General features: G+C 36.2%; 1 protein-coding gene across 1 annotated transcript in view; it reads left to right on the top strand.

Moving 5' to 3' along the window:
- Nucleotides 1-24,819, top strand: part of PSD2 (pleckstrin and Sec7 domain containing 2) — a 172,716-nt gene that overhangs the window by 29,542 nt on the left and 118,355 nt on the right. The window contains exons 4-6 of the mRNA XM_034411681.3: nucleotides 847-1,041; nucleotides 12,894-12,974; nucleotides 14,925-15,037. Of these exons, the coding sequence (XP_034267572.1) occupies nucleotides 847-1,041; nucleotides 12,894-12,974; nucleotides 14,925-15,037 (389 nt within the window). The remainder of the gene's footprint in view (nucleotides 1-846; nucleotides 1,042-12,893; nucleotides 12,975-14,924; nucleotides 15,038-24,819) is intronic.

Here is a 24,819-nt window from a genome sequence, read left to right as displayed (position 1 = left end):
GTCAGACTTCTCTGTTACTGAACTAGCCCCACCCAACCCCTGCTCTCAGTTGGATTCACTGCCAGCCCCTTATATTCCTCTCCTCAACCAATTATAGGGGCAAGACTGAAAGAAGGAAGAGCTCTCCCATTTCTTTTAACTGACAAACAGAGTGGCAAGTTGCATTGTTCGTTAGTAATGTTTCAAGATTTCAAGACTGCAGATGACACACCTGACCTTCCAAGAAGAGACTGTTCAATGTCATGATGATGTTATGAGAAGGGTTTTTAAGGGTGGAAGCAGGACCTGGAGGAGGGGTGGGTTCTACTTACCTTTGCTACAGGTTTGCAACAAGACCCCGCATGCGCTTGCTTCGCTCGTGCATGTACACACACTTCTGCGCATGTGCAGAAGCTTCCTGACGACGACCGGGTCAGTGGGCAGAGCCTCCCACCGGTTTTACTACTGGTTCTTGCAAACTGGTCCGAACCAGGGGCAACCCACCGCTGACCTGGAGGCTTCTGATCATCAAGCTCCCAAAGGAACCATATTGTCATTTTTAAGGATTACTTGTGCTACTGTAGGGTTGGTGGGGTTAAAGTTGAGAATGAGAGTTGTTTGTCTTACTCCTGTTTCCACTCTTAAACTCACACAAAACACAGCATCAATGTCCAAAATTAGCTTTAAAGGTAACAAATACAAAACTAACATTAATGAAAAAAAATGTCAAAATATCAGAGAACAATAGATTTAAAAATCTGATACCTTTTATTTGAAGAACAGGAAGAAGATGCAATTTTGGGTTTCCCAGATATTTAACATTTGAGCACAGTTGCCACTTATTAAAAATATTTTTTGTTGTTCTAGTGATGCCAACATAAAAGATGGCCTTTCGGATTCAGATTCTGATATGGGCAGCACAGAACAACTTGACCAGGGAAGCACGGACATTCTTATCAATGGCTGCAAGGCACACAGTGAGGCTGCCAAAAGATTGGCTAAAAGGCTCTACAATCTTGAAGGATTCAAGCACTGTGATGTGGCCCGCCAGTTGGGCAAGAAGTAAGTGAGGGACAGAGGGATAACATAATTCTAGTAATTGATTGGCAAGAAATATATATTTTTCTTTTTAAAAAGCATTTTGTCTAGAAAATGGATGGATCAGATTTACATAAATGGAAATTTGATTGTGTCCAGAAGGGTGGCAATGTTAATCAAGAAAAGTTTCACAATAACATTTGTTCACAATGGCTATTATATTATCATGGTTCATAACGGAGGAAGTTGGATGGCCTGGGTAAAAAAAACAAATTTTATGGTTCAACTAGAAATAAGCCAAATATTTCATGTAACTGCTTTGCCATAACTTTTTTTTACTTGCAAGCAGGTCACATACTGTAATTGCTAGTAGGGATTTTCAGTCATGGATCCATAATCAATTGAAATGAAATTTTAAAAAATAAGTTAATATTCAGAGGTAAATTGATGCAATATGAAGATATTTAACCTAGTTGATATAGAGACACAATATTTTTAACTAAAACTTTACCTTATAAATCCTGTATAGTACATGATTACATTAGGATTATTAATTTTTCAGTCCATAGTTAGTCTAGTTAAAAAGTATTACATTGATTTGGTCATGATTTCTGATAGTGTTTCAGTAATAATGTCACTGATTTCAAGAAAGAAAATTCAAATTATGAGGAAGAAAGGTCAAAGAAGTCAAGATGGCAATAAACCATGGGATTGAAGCCTTATTCCATTGTATATCTATGTAACGCTGTGACTGCCATCTTGACTTATGTTATTTTTCCATCCCCGCAGGCACCCCTGGAGAGGTAATATTTTAATACACCATTACTAGATATTTATATTTTTAAAAAAAACATTTGAAGTAAAGACTGATGTCTCTTGAATGTTTATACTACAAATTGTACTGTGGAATTGTATTGTGCCTTTAGGGCTGTAAAATTAGAGCTGGATCAACTACGTACTTTGAATATTGTCTATTCCTTCACCTGTATTAGGTAGCTATATTTGGACTGGGGGGAAAGCTGGTGAGTCACTCACTTTTTGCTTGAAATATTTATAATAAGTGATTCCAAGGGAACAACCCATAGAAACTACATAACAACTCATGGGTCTCTAACCTTGGCAACTTTAAGACCTGTGGATTACAACTCCCAGAATTCCTCAGTCAGTGTTGTGGCCCGTCAGCGGCCTGTGCAGTTAGCAGCTGATTCTGACAGCGAGGAGGCTGATATAGTGCTGCGCCAGCAGCCTGTGCAGTTGGCACTCGAGTCGGACAATGAGGAGGCTGGTGCCAGAGGCAGGGATTCAACCAGGGCCTTCAGAATCACCAGAAGCTCCCATAAGTGAAGAGTAAGAAGAGGAGGAGCCTCTTCTCAATGCACGAGCGTGCAGAGCTGTGAAAAGGCAAGAGTGGCTCCTCAGGAGGAGGTCTTCTTGAGAGTAAGGCTTGGGGCTAATTGGCCACTCCCCTAGCCTATTTAAGGAAGGACGACGACTGATGCAATTTCTAGGAAACAACTTCATTCAAATTCTTTCGTGTCTTGATTACAGAAAACGTTTGATTTGGGTCTTGTTTCTCTCTTATCAGTTTTCCTGCAAATTGCTTCTGGGCATTCTGCCAACCACGGTAAGATTATGGTAATCTGAAATACTGTGCCTCAGAACTGAGTTATTATTCTTTGAATTCTTTTTGGCTGTTAATGAAGTTAAATTAACAGCCCGGACTTCCGGCGGTGACGTAGGGCTGTAGCAGCACAGGAGAGAAGCGCTCTCTCTCTGTTGCTGGTTTTCCGAGCTTTTGGTGCCTTATTTGGCGAAGACCGATCTTGGAGAGATCGGGAATAGAGAGGGGAAACTTCGGGGGAGGCGAGGAGAGGTGCGATCTCCCGCCGTACCGAGAAGATCCCTCAATCCAGGCTCGGGAAGAAGCTAGCTGACGAGCGCAGCTGGCCCGGAGGCCCGACAAGCCAATTGAGACCAGCGGGGAAGCGGAGGAGTGAGTACAGTGCAAAACTGCCAAGGGTGAGCAAACGAGGATCGTTTGGAGTATTTTGGAGTATTTTGGCGCAAAAACGAGGAGGAAATAATTTTTCCGGAGGAGCAGCATGGAAGAGAAGATCTCAGAGCGTAAAGGGGCGGCAACTGAGGAGGTGAGCAGAAAGGGAGAGGACGAGACAGAGACAAGCGGAGAAAGACTTTAAACAGTGAAGACGAAGGTGAGGAGAGGTGGATTTGAAGTACAGAGATTTAAAGACTTAAAGAAAACGAACATTTCTTATATCCTCCCTTTTTTGGCTGCTCTAAGAGAAGGAGAGAGGTATTTTGGCAAAGAATAAATTGTGGACTGTGACTGTGCAGATTGGAGATCGCCATATTGGAACAGGAAAGACCTCTCTTTTGTTGAAATTATGACGAAAAAGACTTATAAAAGTCATAGAAAGTCATTGAAATATATTACTCTTATATAATCCTCTTTTCTTTCTTTTTTTAAAAAAACATAGATAATTGCTTTGTTATTGATATATATCAGAATTAAGAATCATAGTGATACTTGTGTTTATTAATAAATAAATTAGTATATAGTATATAATAGTACATACAGTATATAGTATATAATAAATTAGGATTTATAATAATTGTAGTGCTTTAGAAGGAAATAGTGGGAACTAATTGAATTAATTACTTTGCAAAGCCTGTGATTATCTATTTTTATATATCTATATTTATATCTATTTATATCTATTTATATTTATCTACTTATATTTATATTAGCTATTTAGATTAACTTATATTAATAATATAATTCTATAATATAATATCTATATATAATATAGATATTATGTAATATCTATATTATATATTTTTATTGCATTTTTTACAAAGTATCTTATAAGAGACAATTAGTTAAAGTAATCTAATTTAAAGAAAATAGGTAGAGTAAATGAGAGACTATTGAATTGAATTTTCTACAAGTGAAAAGGAAAGGAAAAGAAAGAAATTAGATAAAAGTTGGATGGTGATTTAGGAGAAAGTTGATAAAATACTGGTGGAACAATATAGAATTCTGAAAGAGATGACAAGCACCACCACAACAATGTTGAAGACTGCGAAGAAAATGACATCAATCTTAGCTGGACCATCGGCTTCACCAGTGTCACAGAAAACCCTAGAGGGAATGTTTGTATCAGAAAAACAACCCAGCACACCTAGTCAGCCAACAATGCAAGCTACTTTAATGTCAATACAAGAAACAATGGTCAAAATGCAATAGTGCATGACCAGAAACCATGAACAATCTAGGAAAGATATGGATGAGGTAAAGAAGGAAGTTAAGAACAACATCCAAAAGATTGATGAAAAAATGGACCTGATCCAAGAAATTATCCAAAGAAATGATCAAAAGATAAAAGAAATAGAACAAAAAACTGAATTGACAGAAGAAAAGTTGGAAGCATTGGACACAAAAATGACGGGATTAAATAAAGAGTTTGAGAACACAGTAGCCCAGCTGGAGATGGAAAAGGCGGCATTCTTTCTGCGTTTTCAAAATGTAGCCGAAGAAAGAGAAGATTTGACAATGATAATGGCGGAGATGATAGCTGAGGCTCTCCAAAGAGAAAGGGAAGAAATAATAAATGAATTAAATGAAGTGTACCGCGTACACACAAACTACGCCCGACAACACAAACTTCCACGGGAGGTACACATAAGATTCGTGAGAAGAAAGGTGAGAGATATCGTTTATAAAATAACAAAGGACGAACCCATGCTTTACAAGAATAAAGAAATAATAACTTTGAAACAAATTCCTAAGAGAATAAGAGACTTGCGGAAAGATTACTGGTTCCTGGCCACGTTGCTAAACAGGAGATATATACCTTTCAAATGGACAATACCCAAGGGAATGTTGGTAACATGGCAGGGAAGGAAAATAAAGGTGGATTCGCAGAGTAAAGCAAGGAAACTATATGACCAAATGATGGCCAGTGAGATAACAAATGGCAGCAGAGAGGAGGGAGGAAGAAGCATTAAAGGAAAACAGAGTCAGGAACGTGAAAGAACCTCACCACAGGGAGGGAAAGAGGAGGAAGGAGAGACTCAGGAGGAAGGAGGAGTACAAACAAGAGGCAAAAAAAGGAATTAGAAGAAGCAAAGAAGAAACAACAGGAAAGTCAGTAAGACATGGAAAGAACTTTAAGAATTCTATCAGTAAACGTAAATGGCCTCAACTCACCATCTAAACGACACCAAATTTTTAAAAAATTCTGAAACAAAAGTCTGACATAGTATGTCTCCAGGAGGTACACATAAGAAAACAAGACATAAATTACATACAATATAAGAAATTAGGAATAACATATGCATCACTGGCAGAAGAAAAAAAAAGAGGAGTAGTGGTATATATTAAGGAAGGGATAGATAGTAATATAAGATATACAGACACTGAAGGTAGAATTGTGATGATAGAGTTAAAACTTGACTTCAAAAATATATTATTGGTTGCGATATATGCACCAAATAGCAAACAATTAGAATTCTACAAAAAAGTACATGAAAAAATCATAGAGCAAAAAATGGAAAATGTATGTTTAATTGGAGATTTTAATGCCATTTCGGATGTCAAAAAAGATTATAAATCTGACCAGCAAAATAAACATAGGAAAAATATATTACCTAGAACCTTTACAGAAATGGTTGAAGAGTTAAACATGATAGATAGCTGGAGGTTTTATAATCCTGAAATCAAGAATTTCACATATTACTCGAATCCACATAAGTCCTGGTCCAGGGTAGACATGGCATGGGTATCTGGTATGTTAATGAGAGAGATAGAAATGGTAGAAATCTTATCAAACGATTGGGCAGATCATAACCCGTTAATGATGACCTGGAAGGGGCACCAGAGAAAGAAAAACAGATGGACAATGAATTTACAGGTAATGAAAGAGAAAGAATATAAGAAGTATATGGAAAAGGAACTAGAATTGTTCTATAAGGAAAATACAAAACAACACACCTCCCTACAAAATTTATGGGACACCACTAAGGCGTATATAAGAGGCCTTACAATAGCGTACAATGCAAAAAGGAGAAAGGAGAGAGAAAAAGTATACAATAAAATACGGGAGGAAATTCAAAACTGGGAACATAAATTGCAAGGGAAACCAGGGGATGAAGAAATAAGGGTGAAGTGGATAGCGGCGAAACATAAGCTCAATATATTAGAACAAGGGAAATACGCACTAAATTTGAAATATATAAGGCAGAACCACTTTGAACATGCAAACAAACCAGGGAGGTGGTTGGCATATAGGCTAAGGAAGGAAAAGGAAAAAAGAACAATTCAGAAATTACAAGATGATGAGGGGAGGATCCAACAAAGCATAGAGAAAAAAAAGGAAATAATACTTCAATATTATCAGAAGCTTTATGAGAAGGACATAGTAACAACAGAGGAAATTGAACAGTACTTAAAAGGAGAGGGGGTACAAATATTAACAGAGGAGGAAAAAGAATTACTAAATAGGGAGATCACGATGGGTGAATTAAAAGAAGCATTGAAGAGACAGAAAAATAATAAAACCCCGGGGACTGATGGTTTACCAACAGAATTTTACAAAACATTCAGAGAACTATTAAATGGAATATTATTAGAAGTATATAATGAAGCCCTGTCAGAGGCAAAATTACCAAACACATGGAAAGAAGCATATATCTCCCTAATACCAAAAGAAGGGGCAGATGCCACATTGATAAAAAATTACAGGCTGATTTCTTTGTTGAACACCAATTATAAGATTCTAATGAATATAATTGGTAATAGAATGAAAAAAATACTACATAACAAAATACATCACGACCAAAACGGTTTTCTGCCCACAAGACAAATAAAAAATAATTTAAGGATGGTACTAGATGTCTTAGAGTATTATGAAGTGCATTCAGAAAGACAGATAGCCCTGATCTTTCTGGATGCACAAAAAGCGTTTGACCAAGTAAACTGGCAATTTATGAAACATCAAATTAAAAATATGAATTTCGGCGATAAATTTACAAAAATGATATCATCAATATACCAAGATCAAAAAGCATGTATATTGGTAAATGGGGAACTAACGGGATTTTTTGGAATAAATAAAGGAGTAAGGCAGGGATGTCCGCTATCCCCTTTGCTTTTTATTTTAACGCTAGAAAATTTATTAATTAGAATTAGGGTAAACAAAGAGATACAAGGATTACAGATTAAGAGAGAGGAGTACAAGGTCCAAGCTTTTGCGGATGACCTTGTCTTTTTTGTAGAAGACCCAATAGAAACAACCCCCAAGTTAATAAAAGAAATTGAAAAATTTGGAAGAGTGGCAGGCCTAAAAATCAATAAAGAAAAAACAAATATGATAACAAAAAATATGGCAGCAAAGCAAGTAGAGCAATTAGTAAAGGTTTCACAACTACAGGCAGTTAAGAAGGTGAAATATTTAGGGATTCATCTGACGGCTAGAACAATAACAATAAAACAAGACAATTATGAACCCTTGGTCCAGAAAATTAAAGAAGATTTAGATAAATGGGGGAAACTAAAGTTATCCCTTTTGGGGAGGATAGCAGTGGTAAAATCTAACATACTTCCAAGACTCCTTTATTTATTCCAAACGATCCCAATAAAATTAGATAAGAAATTTTTTGACAATTTGGATAAAATAACCACAAAATTTGTATGGGAGGGGAAAAAATCGAGAATAAAATTAAACATATTACAGGACAATAAAATTAGGAGTGGTTTCGGTTTCCCAGCGTGGCAAAAATATTATAGGGCTGCCAGTTTACTATGGATCAAGGAATGGATAACTTTGGAGAATCAAAGACTGTTAAAGTTGGAAGGACATGACCTAATGAAGGGATGGCATGCCTTTATTTGGAACTCTGGAAACAAATCACACAAACATTTTAACAATCATACCATTAGGAAATCTTTAATTAGTACTTGGCAACAAATTCAACGTAAGCATTATATGAAAATCCCCGGTTGGTTGTCGACAATAGAAGCAATTACCCACCCAAATATATTATCAAAACAAAAAATACTACGATATAGAGAAATATTAGATGCACAGGGCAAATTAAAAACTAGGGAAGAATTAAAAGAACAAGGAATAGCAATAGACTGATGGCCCTACTCACAAATAAAAATAAGATACAGGAAGGATCAGGAGGAGGGGGGAATAGATTTGAAACAAAACAGGTTGGATAAATTATTAGAATCTAAAGAAGGGAAATTAATTTTGAAAATCTACAAATATTTACTTGAATATGATTTGGCAGAAGAATTAGTGAAAGGGCAGATGATAGCATGGGCGAGAAACATCGGGCACAGTCTACAGCTAGAAGACTGGGAAAGAGTCTGGGAAACTAATTATAGCATGACAAAATCGGTGGCCTACAAAGAAAATCATTATAAGATGTGGTATCGATGGCATTTGGCCCCCGCAAGACTTGCGAAAATGTACCCAAATGTAGATTCGACCTGTTGGAAGTGCAGAAAAACACAGGGAACTTTCTACCATGCTTGGTGGCTTTGCCCGGTCATTAAGAAATACTGGAACAAGGTAAGGATATGGATAAGAGAAATTACAGATTGTGAAATTGAATTAGAACCGGAGATTTTTCTATTGGGCATGATCAAAAAGAACATCCGAAATGACATAAAATACCTAATACTTCATATAATCACGGCGGCAAGATTAGCACTAGCACAATTCTGGAAAAGCGATCGATTGCCAACAGATCAGGAATTAATACAAAAAATATATACATGCGCAGAGATGGATAGACTAACTTTAGAGTTACAGGATAAGGAGGACTCTAAATATTATGAAACATGGAATAGATGGTACCAATGGATAAACCAGAGGAAAGGAATTGGGTAGAGATGAAATTTAGAAGAAATCAATATAACAAAAAACAGCACTGTCAGAGGAATAGAATATAGAATACTTTATTGTATGTTTATATATATGTACATATAATACATATAATATATTTATATAGAATAATGGAAATTAGCTAAGAGGTGACGTTTATGTACTGTATATGTAAATTTGTTTCTCAATTGTGAGAAACTTGTATGTTTTTAAATGTTTTTTCTTTTAAACAATAAAGTTTATATTAAAAAAAAAGAAATAAAAAAAAAGAAGTTAAATTAACAGCCCTTGTTCAGAAAAGACTAATTTATTGTACTTGTGTTCAAACAACTACTAAGAAAGCTCATCAGTAGTCTTTAATTAGTAAATTAAGGTTTGTACGGACTTTGTGTGTGCTGCGTCCTTTGGGGTCCGTAACTGGGGCAGAACAGTCAGTTATGCTGTGCTGACTGGGGAATGTTGTCAGTTGATGTCCACAAGTCTTAAAGTTGCCAAGATTGGAGACTGCTGAAATAACTCATTCTCTGGATGAGAATTTGGGTCATTCCATGTCAAGTGGTCTGGGGGTCCCTGCTCGACCATCACGGATTTCGATGAAGTTTTGTGTGAACATGTACAATTGTCCCCAATGAACATTGGTAAAGTGTTATGTGTGCTGATGCAATACTTGTGGAGATATAGTCATTTGTGTGACCCCCATACTGCAGTCTTCTACAGTATGACTCTGAGGTTCCAGCAACTTTGAGACATAATATCTCTGGCAATATTTTGTTGAGAGGAACAAAACTTGGCCATCTTGTACAACTTTTTGTGCTCTATTAAACAAAATAATAAAAACATTCTCGTGAGCGATCTCCATCTAGATAATTTGGAGCAAAGTTGGCCAAAAATATTGTGGCTCGAAAAAAAGGTTAAAATTTGGCTTTTTATATCTCTGGAAGGAAAGGTATGAGAAACATGATGGTCGAGCAGGGCAGTTTTCTGAAATCAGACCACTTGACATGGAATGACCCATTTATATTCTGCCCATAATAATGCAAAGGTATCATCAGTTCAGCAGATGAATACCTTTTTATATGGAATTAATCTTCTGAAAATGTTGCATACACATTCAAGAGATTTAACTGAACATTAATACTGCAGAGGATACACAATACAATTGGCAGAATAATCTGGAAAGCCCCACCCCCCACCCCCAGGTTAGACAGGATCCCCATTGAAAGGTATGAAAAATCTAAGAATTTCTCTCCTATACGGTTAGAGATAAATAATGTATCCTTACTGTTTTCATAGTATGATGCTTTTATAGTGATTATTCTGAAAAAATGAAAGAATCCAACAAAATATGTCATTCCTCATTCAATTTTCTTGTTAAATATAGTTGCTAAAATATTGACAGCTAATTTGGCATGAAGATTATAGAAAATATTCTATTCAGTAATTCATCCAGTGTTATCTGGCTTTATGATATGTCACAGCTCTGATATTAGATCATTGGTAAATTTTAAAATTGCATTCTAATAGTAGTGAAACAGCTGTATTGGGTTTCCAGGATGCAGAAAAAACCTTCAATATATTCTAATTTAAGTTTTTTGAATAAGTTATGAAAAATGGATTTCCATCATTTATCAATAAAAAGTAATATAAAATTATTACTTCAACCCTTCTGCTCAGGTAATTTACTAATGGGACTATTTCCTGTGCTATTAAGATAGATGTAAAACTCATCTCTTTCTAGTTTTTCTGGTTCTTCAACATTCTTTTTTTATACTGAATTAACCCAAATGGTTCTTTTAAAAACATAACCTTCCAGTACTATATTCCAATCATGAATCCGCTTATCAACTTTCCATAACACCAAAAATGTCATATTTGCTGCCCCTCCCCCAATTCCTGTACCAAGACTTTCCATTCCTATTTGTTTTCCATGCTCTGAGTATGTAGAGGCATCTGGGTCCTTCAGTTTGCTTGCACCATGTCCTGGTGTATTTCAAGCATTCCCTCCCATATTTGCTGTGAGGTTAACAGACTTTGGGCTTAAGGTGTATGTGTGATTCTGGATATTGGTCTTTCTCCTAGTCTAGTTTGAACCTTGTGAGATCCTTTCTCCTTTAAAACAATGTTCATTTCCAATATATACTCTGGGATTGAATATATTGAAAAAAATGACATTGTTTTCAAGAAAAAGCCACATGGCACGTATTTAACATTTTGCATACTTTAAAATATATGTTCATTATTAATAATCTTACTTCAATGGCCATTTTGAGTAGTGGTTAAAGGCCCAAGTTAGAACTATGAGTTCTAGTTCTGCCTTAGGCAGAAGTAGTTGGGTGACCTTAGGCCAGTCACTCTCTCTCAGCCCTAGGAAGAGGTAATGGCAAGCAACTTCTGAAAAACCTTGTCAAGAAAACTGCAGGCAAGGACTTGTCTAGGTAGTCACCAGGAGTGAAGACTGACTTAAACACACCAATATAGACACACATATAAATATTATAGGTTATCACAAGGATTTCACATTGGGGATTCTGGCATAAGCTGATGTTTCTGCACGTCATTCTGTCCATCCACAAAAAAATCTGGTATTTTGTACTAGAAGAAAAAAATAGCAGTTGCCATTTTTTTTGTATCCTTTACCTAAGGTAGCATTAATGTAAATATGGGTTTGCATAATGTAAGATTGCCTTTTCTGCACTTTTGGTATTGCAGCCATGAATATAAATATAACACATATCCTGATTTCTAAAGTATGTAACATGTGAATTTGAGGTATGTATCTTGCATATCTTTTACAATGTCATGTTTGTTTCTGGCTTAGAGATATTTCTGATTATTTGTAGAACACTGCTTGATGAGGAATGATTTATATTCTCTGCTTCACTGCTAATTGATTCATTTTGATTTTCTCAGAAATGTTAGCACTTGAGATGCTTTTAAGATGTGTTCTTATACAGTATAGATAACGAGTTCTGTAAAATAATTGTAATTATAGTCATGATAAATTTCACTCTGTTATGAGTAAACACAACAAGAAATAAAAACAAAATCTGGGAGATTATCCAAAACACTCTAATCCAACATCCTACCCTCCAAGGTGAAACCTGCCTCCAGCCTCCTATCCTTCCATAAGTTTCTGAAGACCTGCTCTTCCGGTTGGCCTGGGACCCCAATAGGGGAGTACCACATTGGAGCTGACTACTAGATTGATAGCTAACCCTACCTCTCCCCTCACTCTCTGCTTTCCCATCTGCCCACCTTCTCATATCGCTATATCATTGTTATCTTTTCCATTGTTTATTCTATTGTTCCATTTATTGTTATTATGTTTACACTTATTTTTATTTCTGTTTTTATTGTTGTAAGCTGTCAAAAGTAGACCCCTCAGTAAGATAGGCAGCAAATAAATTTAACAAACAAATAAATATATCTCCCTCCTCAGTTCTCCATTTCTACTTCCCTAATGCATTTCTAAAGATGTGAAGCACTCTCCCAGCTCTTCCAGAATATGGAATGATAGAATAATGCATCTGTACAATCATGTATCATAAACACATAAACAAAATCCCTATTCCTACACATATTAGAAATAAACACAGCTAGTCGAGTGTAAGGTTCTCCAAACCAAGCTATTAAGAGGTTGTATCCAAAAAAACTTTGATACTTTCTTGTTTCAGTCTATTGTTTCCAATTTTTCCATTTGAGGTTTAACTTATTGTTTATACATTAAAAGGAGAACAAAAATCAGAATTATACTGAAAGCAAAAAATGAGAACGATTTTTCCCCCAGATTCCAATGAGAGGATAGTACCCTACTCTTAACCCAATCAAATTTGGCCTTTTCCACTCCCAATTTGAGGTATACACTAATTTGGTGTCTAGTGTATACTCACAAACACATTCGTTTACAGGATTCTTTGTGAAGAGTATGCCCATAATTATTGGTGTTATCTTTAATTACAGTAACGAATTTAGCAAAATGGTAGCAGAAGAATATCTCAGTTTCTTCGATTTTACTGGGTTGACCTTGGATAAAGCACTAAGGTGAGCAGGGCTGATTAATAAATAATTGAATCTGTTAATTTTATGCTTCTGGAATTTTGCAAAATTAACTTAACAATTTTTAGGGTTAAAAAAGAAAAAGAGATAGCATTGGTTGTTTATAAACAAGCACTGTTCATCTATAAAAAAAATGTTGGGTATTATAAAGACTAAAAAAGTTTAAAATGTTTGTTGGTTGAGCAGAAACCATATGCTGACTCACTGAGTAGTCTGATCCACATATGAATATTATTCTCTCAGGCCTCTTCTCTTTATCCATTGAGCATGATGGCAAACCACGACCCTAGTTTACTTTTGCTTTGCTTGTAATGTTATAAATTTCCATGGGCTGAAAGGCAGGATTAGGGTGTGAGAGCACACTTCTAATTAAAAGACTATGGGGAAAACTCTGACCTTACCTTAACCTCTTCTTTACTGGAAGTTACATTTCCTAAAGCAACTTTTTCTGTTTAAAGTGCTATCTGTTTTATTTTACATGTTTATCTGTAAAATGAAATTATGCCTTCCATTTCAGATTTCTAATCAGCGTGTTTTCAGGGCAGTCACAGCCATATTATCTAAATTCCACCCCTTTTTTACATGCATTGCAAAATATAAAAGGGATGGAGCCTCATCTGCATAGCTGTGACTGCTACTGATTTTTTTTGCCCCACTCCTGTTTCTAACACTTACATTGGTTTGGTTAATATACATTTCTTTTGCATCTCTGACATATGTCTTTCTATTGATTCTATGCTCCCCAAACAGAAGGCATTTCACTGTAGATATGATACACATTGAAGAAAACAATTCTAACTTCACATCTAAACCAGTGAATTAGCAGTGACAAATCAGGAAAGATATCAATAGCTTAATAAAAACACGATCTGGTTTACAGGTACTACAGTAAGTGCTTTTCACCCAGCACATTATTAAGCTATAGAATTCACTATCACGGGTTGCAATAGAATATAACTTTGATTTGATTTTAAGAGGGGTTTGGGCAATTGACAAAAGAGATATAGCTCAATAAGCTCTAGTCATTATGCTCATGTATTAAATGCCGTACTAGAAGCAAGATTGCTTTTAATGCTGTTTCCTGGGGAATAGGAATTGGGAAGGCCTATTACATTTATATTTTGCTATGGATTTCCTGCAGGTATCTAATTAATTATTGTGAAAAAAGCTGGCCTTTTGGTTTTATTTTCTGCATATAATCTACCAGTTCAAATATATAGTAAATCCAAGCCATTCTGCTTTCCATTTTGCAACTTACATTTTTAATGAAACATCTGGATATAAATTCATTGGTGTGGGATTGATGTAGAAGGTATTTAACCATTTGGTCTTTGTTTTTCTTTTCTTTTCATACTCATATTTCACATTCACAAAAATATTGTGCATTTGATATTTTTATTCCTTTCTACAACAAAATTGTTCCACATAAGACCAGTATTATGGGCTTCCTCCAAAAGCGGCTTCTTTCTTGGTGCTGTTTCTTGAAATGATAGATGACCATACCATGTACCATGACAATGCTGTCATTGAGTGACTCCAGGACTGCCACGAAAGGGAACCAGCCTGTTATCTGAATGGAGGGTCTTTCTGCTATGAAAAGAAATAAAAACCAAAAGTATGAGCCACCTGGACATTTTCAAAAGTGAGGGGGTGTCTTTTTTCCATGGGAATGATGGTCACTATCTGGGCACATTCCACCAAAGATCTTTTGGGAGCAAAACACCCAAATCAGATGTCAGCAAGAGCTACAGTCTCTGCTATTTAGTTCAAATCACTTGAGTAAGTCACTTGTTGACTTACAGTCTTTCGAGTTCAAATCCTCACAGAATGTCTCTGATCCCAAAAGGTTTGGTACTTTTAAAACTTGAAAAAGTTTGATATATTAAATCTCTTGTTTGTTTAGTTGCTTTCTTAATAATTACTTTCTATGTTTAGAGCTTTCCTAAAAGCTTTCCCCCTTATGGGAGAGACACAGGAACGGGAGCGGGTCCTCGTCCATTTCTCTCGCAGATATTGTCACTGCAATCCCCAGGAGAGCACATCGGAAGGTAAGCACTGATGACACTCAGATTTTAGCCTCAAACTCAGATGAATTTATTTATTTATTCATTTATTTAAATTGTATTCAGACTCATGGCATAATTCTAGCGTAAGAGGTTGCTAAAGAAACATTGCTTGAATTTATCAAAGGAATTGCACAGGGTTGCAGGGAAAAACAACAACTAATTTTTCTCTCCCTGAATAAAACAAGAGGGAAAAAAGACATCAGATTATTAAAACAGTAGAATAGTATTTCAACTACTATTATTATCTTTTTTCTTCCTCTCCCTATTTCCAGAAGTCAATCATCATACAGTATGGTGAGCTGAAGCTTGAATGCTATTAATAGGGTTCTTGGTATATTTGTGGCCAAGAATATAAGGCTCAAAAGACATGTAACAGTAGCAATGCTTTGGTTCTATTCAACCTTGGCTTTGATAATCTTCATATTGTTTTGTCTAATATGATATACAAAAGTATTGCATGTGGTGATAAACCTATTACTTCCTGCTTTTCTTCCTATTGCTTCCCATTCTTGTTTCAGTTCCTTTTGTTTCAGTAAATTCACTTTTTTATAAGGTATGATACTATGTGAAGGAATAAGGCGAAGTGCAGAGGAAGGAGAGTGCACAAGAAGGATATAATTAAATACTTAAAGATGTACCATTCATAACACTTGAAATATCAAATGGTATATGTTAAAGATATTGTTGTGTTAACAACCAGCAGAGCGTAGAACACATGGAAACAGTGCTGAGACCAATAACGAATAAAATACATATAAACTGGTTTATCAAAGTTTTCACTTTGTAGTGAAAAACAATCTCATAGTCTTTAATCAATCCAAGTCTTAGCCAGTCATAATCAGTCCAAAGATACAAAATTCTTCTTACCAGTTTGTAGTAAAAGGATCAAACAGGAACAATATAAATAGTTCTAAAAAAAAAGAATAAATAAACCACGATCACATTAGACCATGTAAAAGATCAAGTAGAAAATACAAAACAGCAGTAGGTAATAAATAGCAACAAGTTCACGCTGGTAACAGGTCACGATGGTGGCATGTCCACAATGACTACATTCAAGCTCTCCTTAAATACAGTTACTACAGATCTTATCCAATCAGGATACAATGACTCAGCATTACAATGACTCAGCAGTACCTCTTAAAGTCATAGAATAGAATAGAATACATATTCATCATGTTAGTTTATATATTGCCTGGCCAACCTGTTAGGCAAGCACCATATCCTAACAGTATATTTCTTCTATCTTATGTAGTTTAGGCTGAAAAATTAGGCCTTTGTGAGTAAACCTGATGAGGTTTGAGCTAGAGATTCAAAGAAGAAATGGGTTTATCTATATCAGTGTTGTTTTTTTATTGCAAAAGTTTTACAATTACATTTTCAACCCTTTCCCCCCCCCCAACACCCACCCCAAACTTCCCAACCTCCCTAACCCTCCCTAACCCTCCCCTCCCCCCCGGACTTCCACACAATATAGTCATATCAAATAAAGAAACCCCCCTTAATATAAAACTTGTATAAAACTTGAGCCCCGCCCTCCCCCTTATAATTTTTTTCCCCCCTTTTCATTACATTAAAATATTTCTAATACATTACTTTCAAATGAAAGCTATTTGGTACTTCCTAGTTTGATATTTGTTCTGGATATATTCTATCCACTTTTTCCATTCCCATTCATAAGTCTCTTGTGAACAGTCTTTTAAGTATGCTGAAATCTTCGCCATCTCTGCAAAACTGGCCATCTTCAAAGTCCATTCCTCAATAGTGGGCAAAGCTTCATTTTTCCAATATTTACCTATCAACAATCTTGCTGCTGTTATCATATACAATATCAGTTTTGTTTCACCCAATGTAAAACCCTTAACTATACCCAATAAAAACAGTTGTGGAGAAAATTGAATTTTTTTCTTCAAAACATTCTGCATGACCCACCAAATTTTTATCCAAAAAGCCTTAACTTTCGTACAGGTCCACCAAACATGATAATATGTGGCATCTAAACAATCACATCTCCAACATTTTGGTTGAACATTAGGGTACATACACGACAACTTTTTGGGATCTAAATGCCATCTATAAAACATTTTATAGAAATTTTCCCTCAAATTCTGTGTAAATTTAACATTCTGAACCCAAATTTTTTCCCATGTTTCCAACATCACTGATTCTTCAAAATTTTGTGCCCACTTAATCATACAGTCTTTAACTAATTCAGTTTCTGAATCCCTTTCTAGCAAAACATTATAAAGCCTTTTGATATGCATTGGACCTTTCTCTTTTATATGTCTAACCAATTCTTCCTCATGCAACATAATACCAGTTTTTTGGTCCTCTTTCCATCTCGATTGTAGTTGATTATATTGTAGCCAAGTTAAATTAATCCCTTCAGCCAACAATGTCTGTAGTGTCTTCAGCTGCCATCTGCCCGCATCTGTAAAAAGAACCTCTTTGTATAAAAACCCCCCGAGTGACATTATATTTGTATTCCACAAAATATGACCAAGATCCAGCCATAGCGGTATTTTATAATCCCATTTGGATCGGTGCTTCTTCCAAACTCTCATCAAAGAATCTCTAAGTATATGGCTTTTAAATACTTTATCAACTTTGTCGTCATAAAATAAGTAGGCATGCCATCCAAATTCAAGATCAAAACTTTCTATATTCAATATTCCAGCCTTTTTCCTTCCAAACCAATCACTTGTTAAAGTCAAAGCTGCTGCATCGTAATATAGCTGTAGGTTTGGAAGTTTAAGGCCTCCCCTTTCTGGAACATCTTGGATAATTTTCAATTTCACTCTCGGCTTTTTCTCGTTCCAGACAAACTTATTCACTCCAGTTTGCCACACTTTCAGTTGTTTATCACTTTTAAGCACCGGAATCATTTGGAACAAAAAAAGAAATCTTGGCAAAATGTTCATCTTAACTGCTGCTATTCTTCCAAATAGAGACAGCTGCAGTTTTTTCCAAGTCTCCATGTCTTTCTGCACCTCTCGCCACAACACCTCATAATTATTTTGAAACAATTTCATGTTTGATTCTGCAACCTGAACTCCTAGATATTTTACCTTAGGTACAATCTCAAAACCTGCCCTCCTTTCAAGCTCGTGTTTATGATTTTGTGTCATGTTTTTAACTATCATTTTCATCTTTTTTGGATTCAGTCTAAAACCTGAAACTTTACCATAGTCTTGTATAATGTCCTTCATCAGGATGATTGATTCCATTGGTTGTGCTAGGGTAACAACCAGATCGTCTGCAAATGCCTTTATTCTGTAATCCTCTTGCCTTATCATTATACCTTTCAAGATATTAGAGTCCCGTATTGTGTTTAGCAAGACTTCTAGTGTTAAAATAAATAAGAGTGGGGACAACGGACATCCTTGTCTTGTTCCTTTTTCAATTTTAAACTCTGTTGTCAAACTTCCATTAATGATAATCTGTGCCTTTTGCTCTTGATAAATTGCTGAGATCGTCTGTATAAATTGATCCCCAAAGTCCATCTTTTTAAAAGTCTTTAGTAGAAAATTCCAATCCACTCTATCAAAGGCCTTCTCTGCATCCAAAAAAACCAGCACTTCAGGGATCTGTTTATTCTTCTCAAGATATTCCAATAAATCTATTACTTGCCTTACATTATCCTTCATGTATCTGTCCTCGATAAATCCCGCTTGATCATCATGAATCACCTTTTGAATTACTGGCATCAACCTGTTGGCTAATACCTTCGCATAAATTTTATAGTCTGTATTCAGAAGAGAAATTGGTCTATAATTCTCTGGTTTTTTAGGACCGGCTTGCTCTTTTGGTATCAGAGATATAAAGGCTGTTGTCCATGATGGGGGTATTTTGCCCCCTTGTTGAATATTACAAAATAAATCTCTGAGTTGTTCCACCATTTCAGCTTGCAAAGTTTTATAATACACTGCTGTCAAACCATCCGTTCCAGGAGCTTTAGCTGTTTTTAATTGTTTAATTGCTACTATTATCTCCTCCTCTGTTATAGGATAATTCATTCTTTCCTTTTGTTGATCAGTAATTTTTGTAACTCTTTTATCATCTAGGTATTTTTCTATAAGTCCATTCTGCACCTCCTCTTTAGCGTATAGTTTAGAATAATAGTCCACAAAAGCTTCTTTAATTAATTTTTGTTGAAAAATTTCTTTCCCTCCAATATCAATACTATCAATAGTCCGTATACTCTGTTTTTTCCTCAGTGTGTAGGCCAACCATCTGCCCGGTTTCTAAGCATTGCAAAATGTATTATGCTTCGCATATTGTAAGTTTGTTGCAACTTGTTCCGCCATAAGCATTTGAAATTGGTCTTTCAAGAGTTTTATAGCACCACGTGTTCTTTCATCTGTTGGATTTTTAATAAGTAGCTGTTCTTTATTCTTTATTTCTACTTCCAGTTCAGATCTTTTCTTTTGTCGAATCAGTCTATGTTTAGAGTTCATGTGAATAAGCACCCCTCTCATATATGCTTTGCTTGCATCCCAGACAATTTCTATTGGGGTACCTTTATTCAGATTTATTTCAAAAAATTCTTTCAGGTGTTTCTTAAGTTCTATTGTATTTTTTTCATACCTGAACAAGTTCTCATTTAGTCTCCAAGAGCGTCTCTCAGTCTTATCTATCTCAATTTCTATCCATACTGGGCTATGGTCAGTCAAAGTTCTTGGAAAAATCTTTGTTCTTTTTGTCTTAACAAGTAGATCATCTGACAACAAAATGAAATCAATCCTAGAGAAGGATCTATGTCTATCTGAGAAGAAAGTATAATCCAGTTCTTTTGGGTTGTGTATTCTCCAAATATCTTTTAATTCCAAATCTTCTTTCATATCAAAAAAAGTCTGAGGTAACCTAATCCTGGACTTCGCCAAACTCCTTTTATCTAATTTAGAGTCAATTACTCCATTCCAATCTCCCATGATTAAAATAGATCTATAGTCCCATTGCAGTATTTTGATATGTAACATTTTATAAAAGTGATCCTGTTGTTGATTGGGAGCATAAATTCCGATCAAAAGAATTTGGCTATTTATTGTACGTAATTCAATTGCTACAAACCTACCATCTTCATCTGCTTCTATAATTTTAGCCATAAATTTTTTATTTACATAAATAACCACCCCATTCTTTTTTTGTAACGTTGAAGATATAAAATGTGTTCCTAATTTGGAGTTTATCAAATATTTTTGATCTTGAACTGTAATATGCGTTTCTTGTAAACAAATTATATCATTATTAAATTGTTTCAAATATGCAAATAGTTTCTTCCTTTTCTGTGCTGAATTAAGCCCATTCACATTCCAAGATAAACACTTAAGCGTCATCTTTATCTTTCTGGAGCAAAGAGCAGAATAACCGAATATCTTCCGAAATCTTCGGTCTCGCTCCTCCCATGGCTCCAGTCTCTTGGGTAATAGTCTTAGCTCCCTTCTTATCTTGTCTTTCCTGTTTTTGCTTTTCTTTAAGTTGCTTAGATTTAGCTCGAGTTATACGTTGATCCTTAACTTCAATCATCCGAACCGGGTCCAAGATTGGAGAAGATTCCAGCAAAAGCTCATCCAGAAAACCTCCTTCAGCGCCTTGCGTTTCTGGTTCCTGCTTAGAGTGTTCTTGCAGTTCTTGTTGAGGTTGCTTCTTGTCACTCCCCTTGATCTCCAACACTGTGGACGTACATGGAGATGGTGTTCTTTCTTTAAGAATAGTAGTGTAAAAATGCTCCGCCTTCTCCACAGTATTCAATCGATATCTTTCTCCCTTGTATCTCAGAATTATGCCAGTTGGGGCGTCCCACCGAAATGGTATCTGTTGATTTTGTAATTCTTTAACAAGAAAGCCAAAGTCTTTTCTGGTTTTCAACATCTTAGGTGGTAATTCTTTGTACACTCCAATTTGTGAGCCCCCCCACTTGCACAGAGGTGTAAAAGGATTTTTGCAGGATGTCATTTCTTATTGCTCTATCTGTAAAATATATGACCACATCTCTAGGCAATTGTCTTTGTCTGGCCACCCAAGAATTCACTGTAAATTTTATCAATTTTGTGAAAAACCAGATCAGGATTAATTTTTAAAATTTCAGCCAAAGCCTCAGAGCAGATCTGTCTCAAATCCTGTCTATCATCTTCTTGAATTCCTCGAAGCCGTATAGCGAATTCCATTGCCCTGAATTGTAACATAACAATTTCGTTTTCAACTCTCTGCACTTTATCATCTACATCAGAAATTTTATAATCATTATCTTTCATCTTAACATTAACTTCTGATTTAAATTCTTCAACTTTGGAGTCAACTTTGATAATAAATTCTGCCAGGCCAGACGCCACTTCTGATATTTTTTTGGTCACCTTATTTTGATTCTGTTCCACCATATCTTTAATTTCATTAATTTCCTGCGTAATTTCCTGTTGAAACTTTTGAAGTTTGTCATCTATTTCCTGTTGGGATTTTTGAAATTTATCATCCAAAATTTTTGAAATAAATTCTTTTAAATCTCCCACATCAAAATCTTTTTTCTGAGTCTGTATCTGTTGTGCAGGGGGAAGCTGCGTTTCATGCTTATGTGTGGGGGATCCCCCCCCCCCGTTGCCTTCACTTCCTGCTTCTTTGAGGCCATCCTGCCACGTAAGCTAGTTTTTCTAAAAAGGGAAGTTCTTCTTCCTTTCCCACCTCCACAAAGATTTCTGAAAAGGTCCCCCAGATTTAGTCAGATGAGGAGAAATAGAACAAAATCAGGGGAGGAATTTTTCTCTTATTTCTCTTATTACGAATGAAGCAACTTTGTAGCAACTTTAAAAACTTTGTAACAAGGCAAGATAGGTTTGCTAATCCACACTCGCAGGCTTGTTAACTCTAAAGCTGAGCGCCATATTTTTTCAGTTCACTTTCACTCATCCACATTTTGTCTCAGATTAAAAAACCAACAATACTCTAATACTTGCGATTCCGAGTTTCTGGGTTCAAGTAATTTTCACTGATTATTGAGGCTGGTTCCTTGCGCTTTAAAGTTTCCTGCAGCCAGCTTGTTCTGCGAGAGCAGACTTGTCCCACGCCGCCCGGAGGTTCAGCAGGTTGAACGGAAGCCGCTCCTGTTCCCTCCCCAGAAACACTTCCCTGGGGGGTTACAGGGGCTCGACCTGTGCCCTGCGATCTCTTCTTCAAAAATCCTAAGGAATTTGAAGTTTTCAAGCCGCTTCTCAGTCGCGAAGCGGCTCTACAGGCGGCGGGGCTGGCGGCGCTTCAAAAGGCACCGCCGTCGCCGAAGATGAGGAAACCGGAAGTCCTATATCAGTGTTTTTTAAACTTGGCAACTCTAAAAAGTGTGGACTTCACACCAGAATACTCCAGCTAACATTCTGGCTGGTGAATTATGGGAGTTGAAGTCCCTGCATCTTAAAGTCAGATTCAGTTTAACAGAGTTGGAAGGCACCTTGTAGGTCATCTAATCCAACTCCCCAACCAAGTAGTCCCTACACCTTTTCTGACAGATGGAAGTCCAGTTTCTTCTTGAAAGCTTCCACTGATGAAGCTCCCACAACTTCTGAATGCAAACTGTTCCATTGTTGATTGTTCTCATTGTAAGAAAATTTCTCCTTATTTCCAGATTGTTCCAGGTTGTCCTTGTTGAGTTTCCATCCATTATTCCTTGTTTGGCCTTCAGGTGCTTTGGAAAATAGTGTGACCCCCTCCTTTCTTTGGCAGCCACTCAAATACTGCTATCATGTTTCCCCTAGTCCTTCTCTTCACCAGACTAGCCATGCCCAGTTCCTGCAAATGTTCATCTTATGTTTTAGCCTCCAGTGCCCTAATCATCTTGGTTGTTCTTCTCTGCACTCTTTCTAGAGTCTCAACATCTTTTTTATAGTGTGGTGACCAATACTGGATGCAGTATTCTAGGTGTGGTCTTATTAAGGCTTTCTAGAGTGGTATCAGTATCTCACTTGATCTTCATTGTATCCCTCTGTTAATGCAATTTAGGATTGCATTGGCTTTTTTGGCTGCTGCTGCACACTGTTGGCTCATATTTAATTGGTTGTCCGCTAAGACTCCAAGATCTCTCTCACAGTTATTGCTATTAAGCCTGTTTTCACCCAGTCTATATGTATACTTTTGGTCTTTCTTGCCTAAGTGTAAGACTTTACTTTTCTCTACATTGAATTTCATTTTGTTAGATAAGGCTCAGTGTTCAAGTCTGTCAAGATCCACTTGGATCTTGAACCTATCATCTAGGGTGTTAGCTATTCCTGCCAGCTTAGTATCATCCGCAAATTTGGTAAGTTCCCCTTCTATTCCCCCATCTAAGTAGTTTATGAAGATATTGAAGAGTACTGGGCCTAAGACGGAATCTTGTGGTACCCCACTGTTTACTTCCCTCCATGTAGATGTAATACCATTAAGGACTGCTCATTGAGTACGGTTTGTCAGCCAGTTACAAATCTATCTGATGGTGATGCTATCTATTCCACTTTTTTCTAGCTTACCAAGAAGTAGATTGTGGCCAACTTCTTTTTTTTTTTTTTTTTATTGCAAAAGTTTTACAATTACATTTTCACCCCTTTTTTCACCCCCCCACCTCCCTCCCCAAACTTCCCGTCCTCCCTAACCCTCCCTAACCCTCCCCCCCAGACTTCCCTATTATGTACTCATAACTAATAATACTGATATATATACCTGAACCCATCCCTCCCCCTATATAATTTTCCCTCTTTATCTCTTTACATTAAGATATTTCTAATACATTGTTTTCAAATAAAAGCTATTTGGTACTTTCTAGTTTGGTATTTGTTCTGAACATATTCTATCCACCTTTTCCATTCCCATTCATAAGTCTCTTGTGAACAATCTTTTAAATATGCTGAAATCTTCGCCATCTCTGCAAAACTGGCCATCTTCAAAGTCCATTCCTCGATAGTAGGCAAAGCTTCATTCTTCCAATATTTACCTATCAACAATCTTGCTGCTGTTATCATATACAATATTAATTTTATTTCACCCCGTGTAAAACCCTTAACTATACCCAATAAAAACAATTGTGGAGAAAATTGAATTTTTTTCTTCAAAACATTCTGCATGACCCACCATATTTTTATCCAAAAAGCCTTAACTTTCCTACAGGTCCACCAAACATGATAATACGTAGCATCCAAACATTCGCATCTCCAACATTTTGGCTGAACATTAGGGTACATACATGACAGCTTTTTAGGATCTAAATGCCATCTGTAAAACATTTTATAAAAATTTTCCCTCAGATTCTGCGACTGTGTAAATTTAACATTCTGAACCCAAATTTTTTCCCATGTTTCCAACATCACTGGTTCTTCAAAATTTTGTGCCCACTTAATCATACAATCTTTAACTAATTCCGTTTCTGAATCCCTTTCTAGCAAAACATTATAAAGCCTTTTAATATGCATTGGACCTTTCTCTCTTATATGTCTAACCAATTCTTCCTCATGCAACATAATACCAGTTTTTTGGTCCTCTTTCCATCTCAATTGTAATTGATTATATTGTAACCAGGTTAAATTAATCCCTTCGTCCAACAGTGTCTGCAATGTCTTCAGCTGCCATCTGCCCGCATCTGTAAAAAGAACCTCTTTGTATAAAAACCCCCCGAGTGACATTATATTTGTATTCCACAAGGTATGACCAAGATCCAGCCATAGCGGTATTTTATAATCCCATTTGAGTCGGTGCTTCTTCCAAACTCTCATCAAAGAGTCTCTAAGTATATGACTTTTAAATACTTTATCAAC

The sequence above is a fragment of the Pantherophis guttatus genome, chromosome 3 (genome assembly GCF_059756535.1).
Source record: "Pantherophis guttatus breed Tessera chromosome 3, ASM5975653v1, whole genome shotgun sequence".
Taxonomy (NCBI): Eukaryota; Metazoa; Chordata; class Lepidosauria; order Squamata; family Colubridae; genus Pantherophis; species Pantherophis guttatus.
This window is presented reverse-complemented; position numbering and strand designations above follow the sequence as displayed.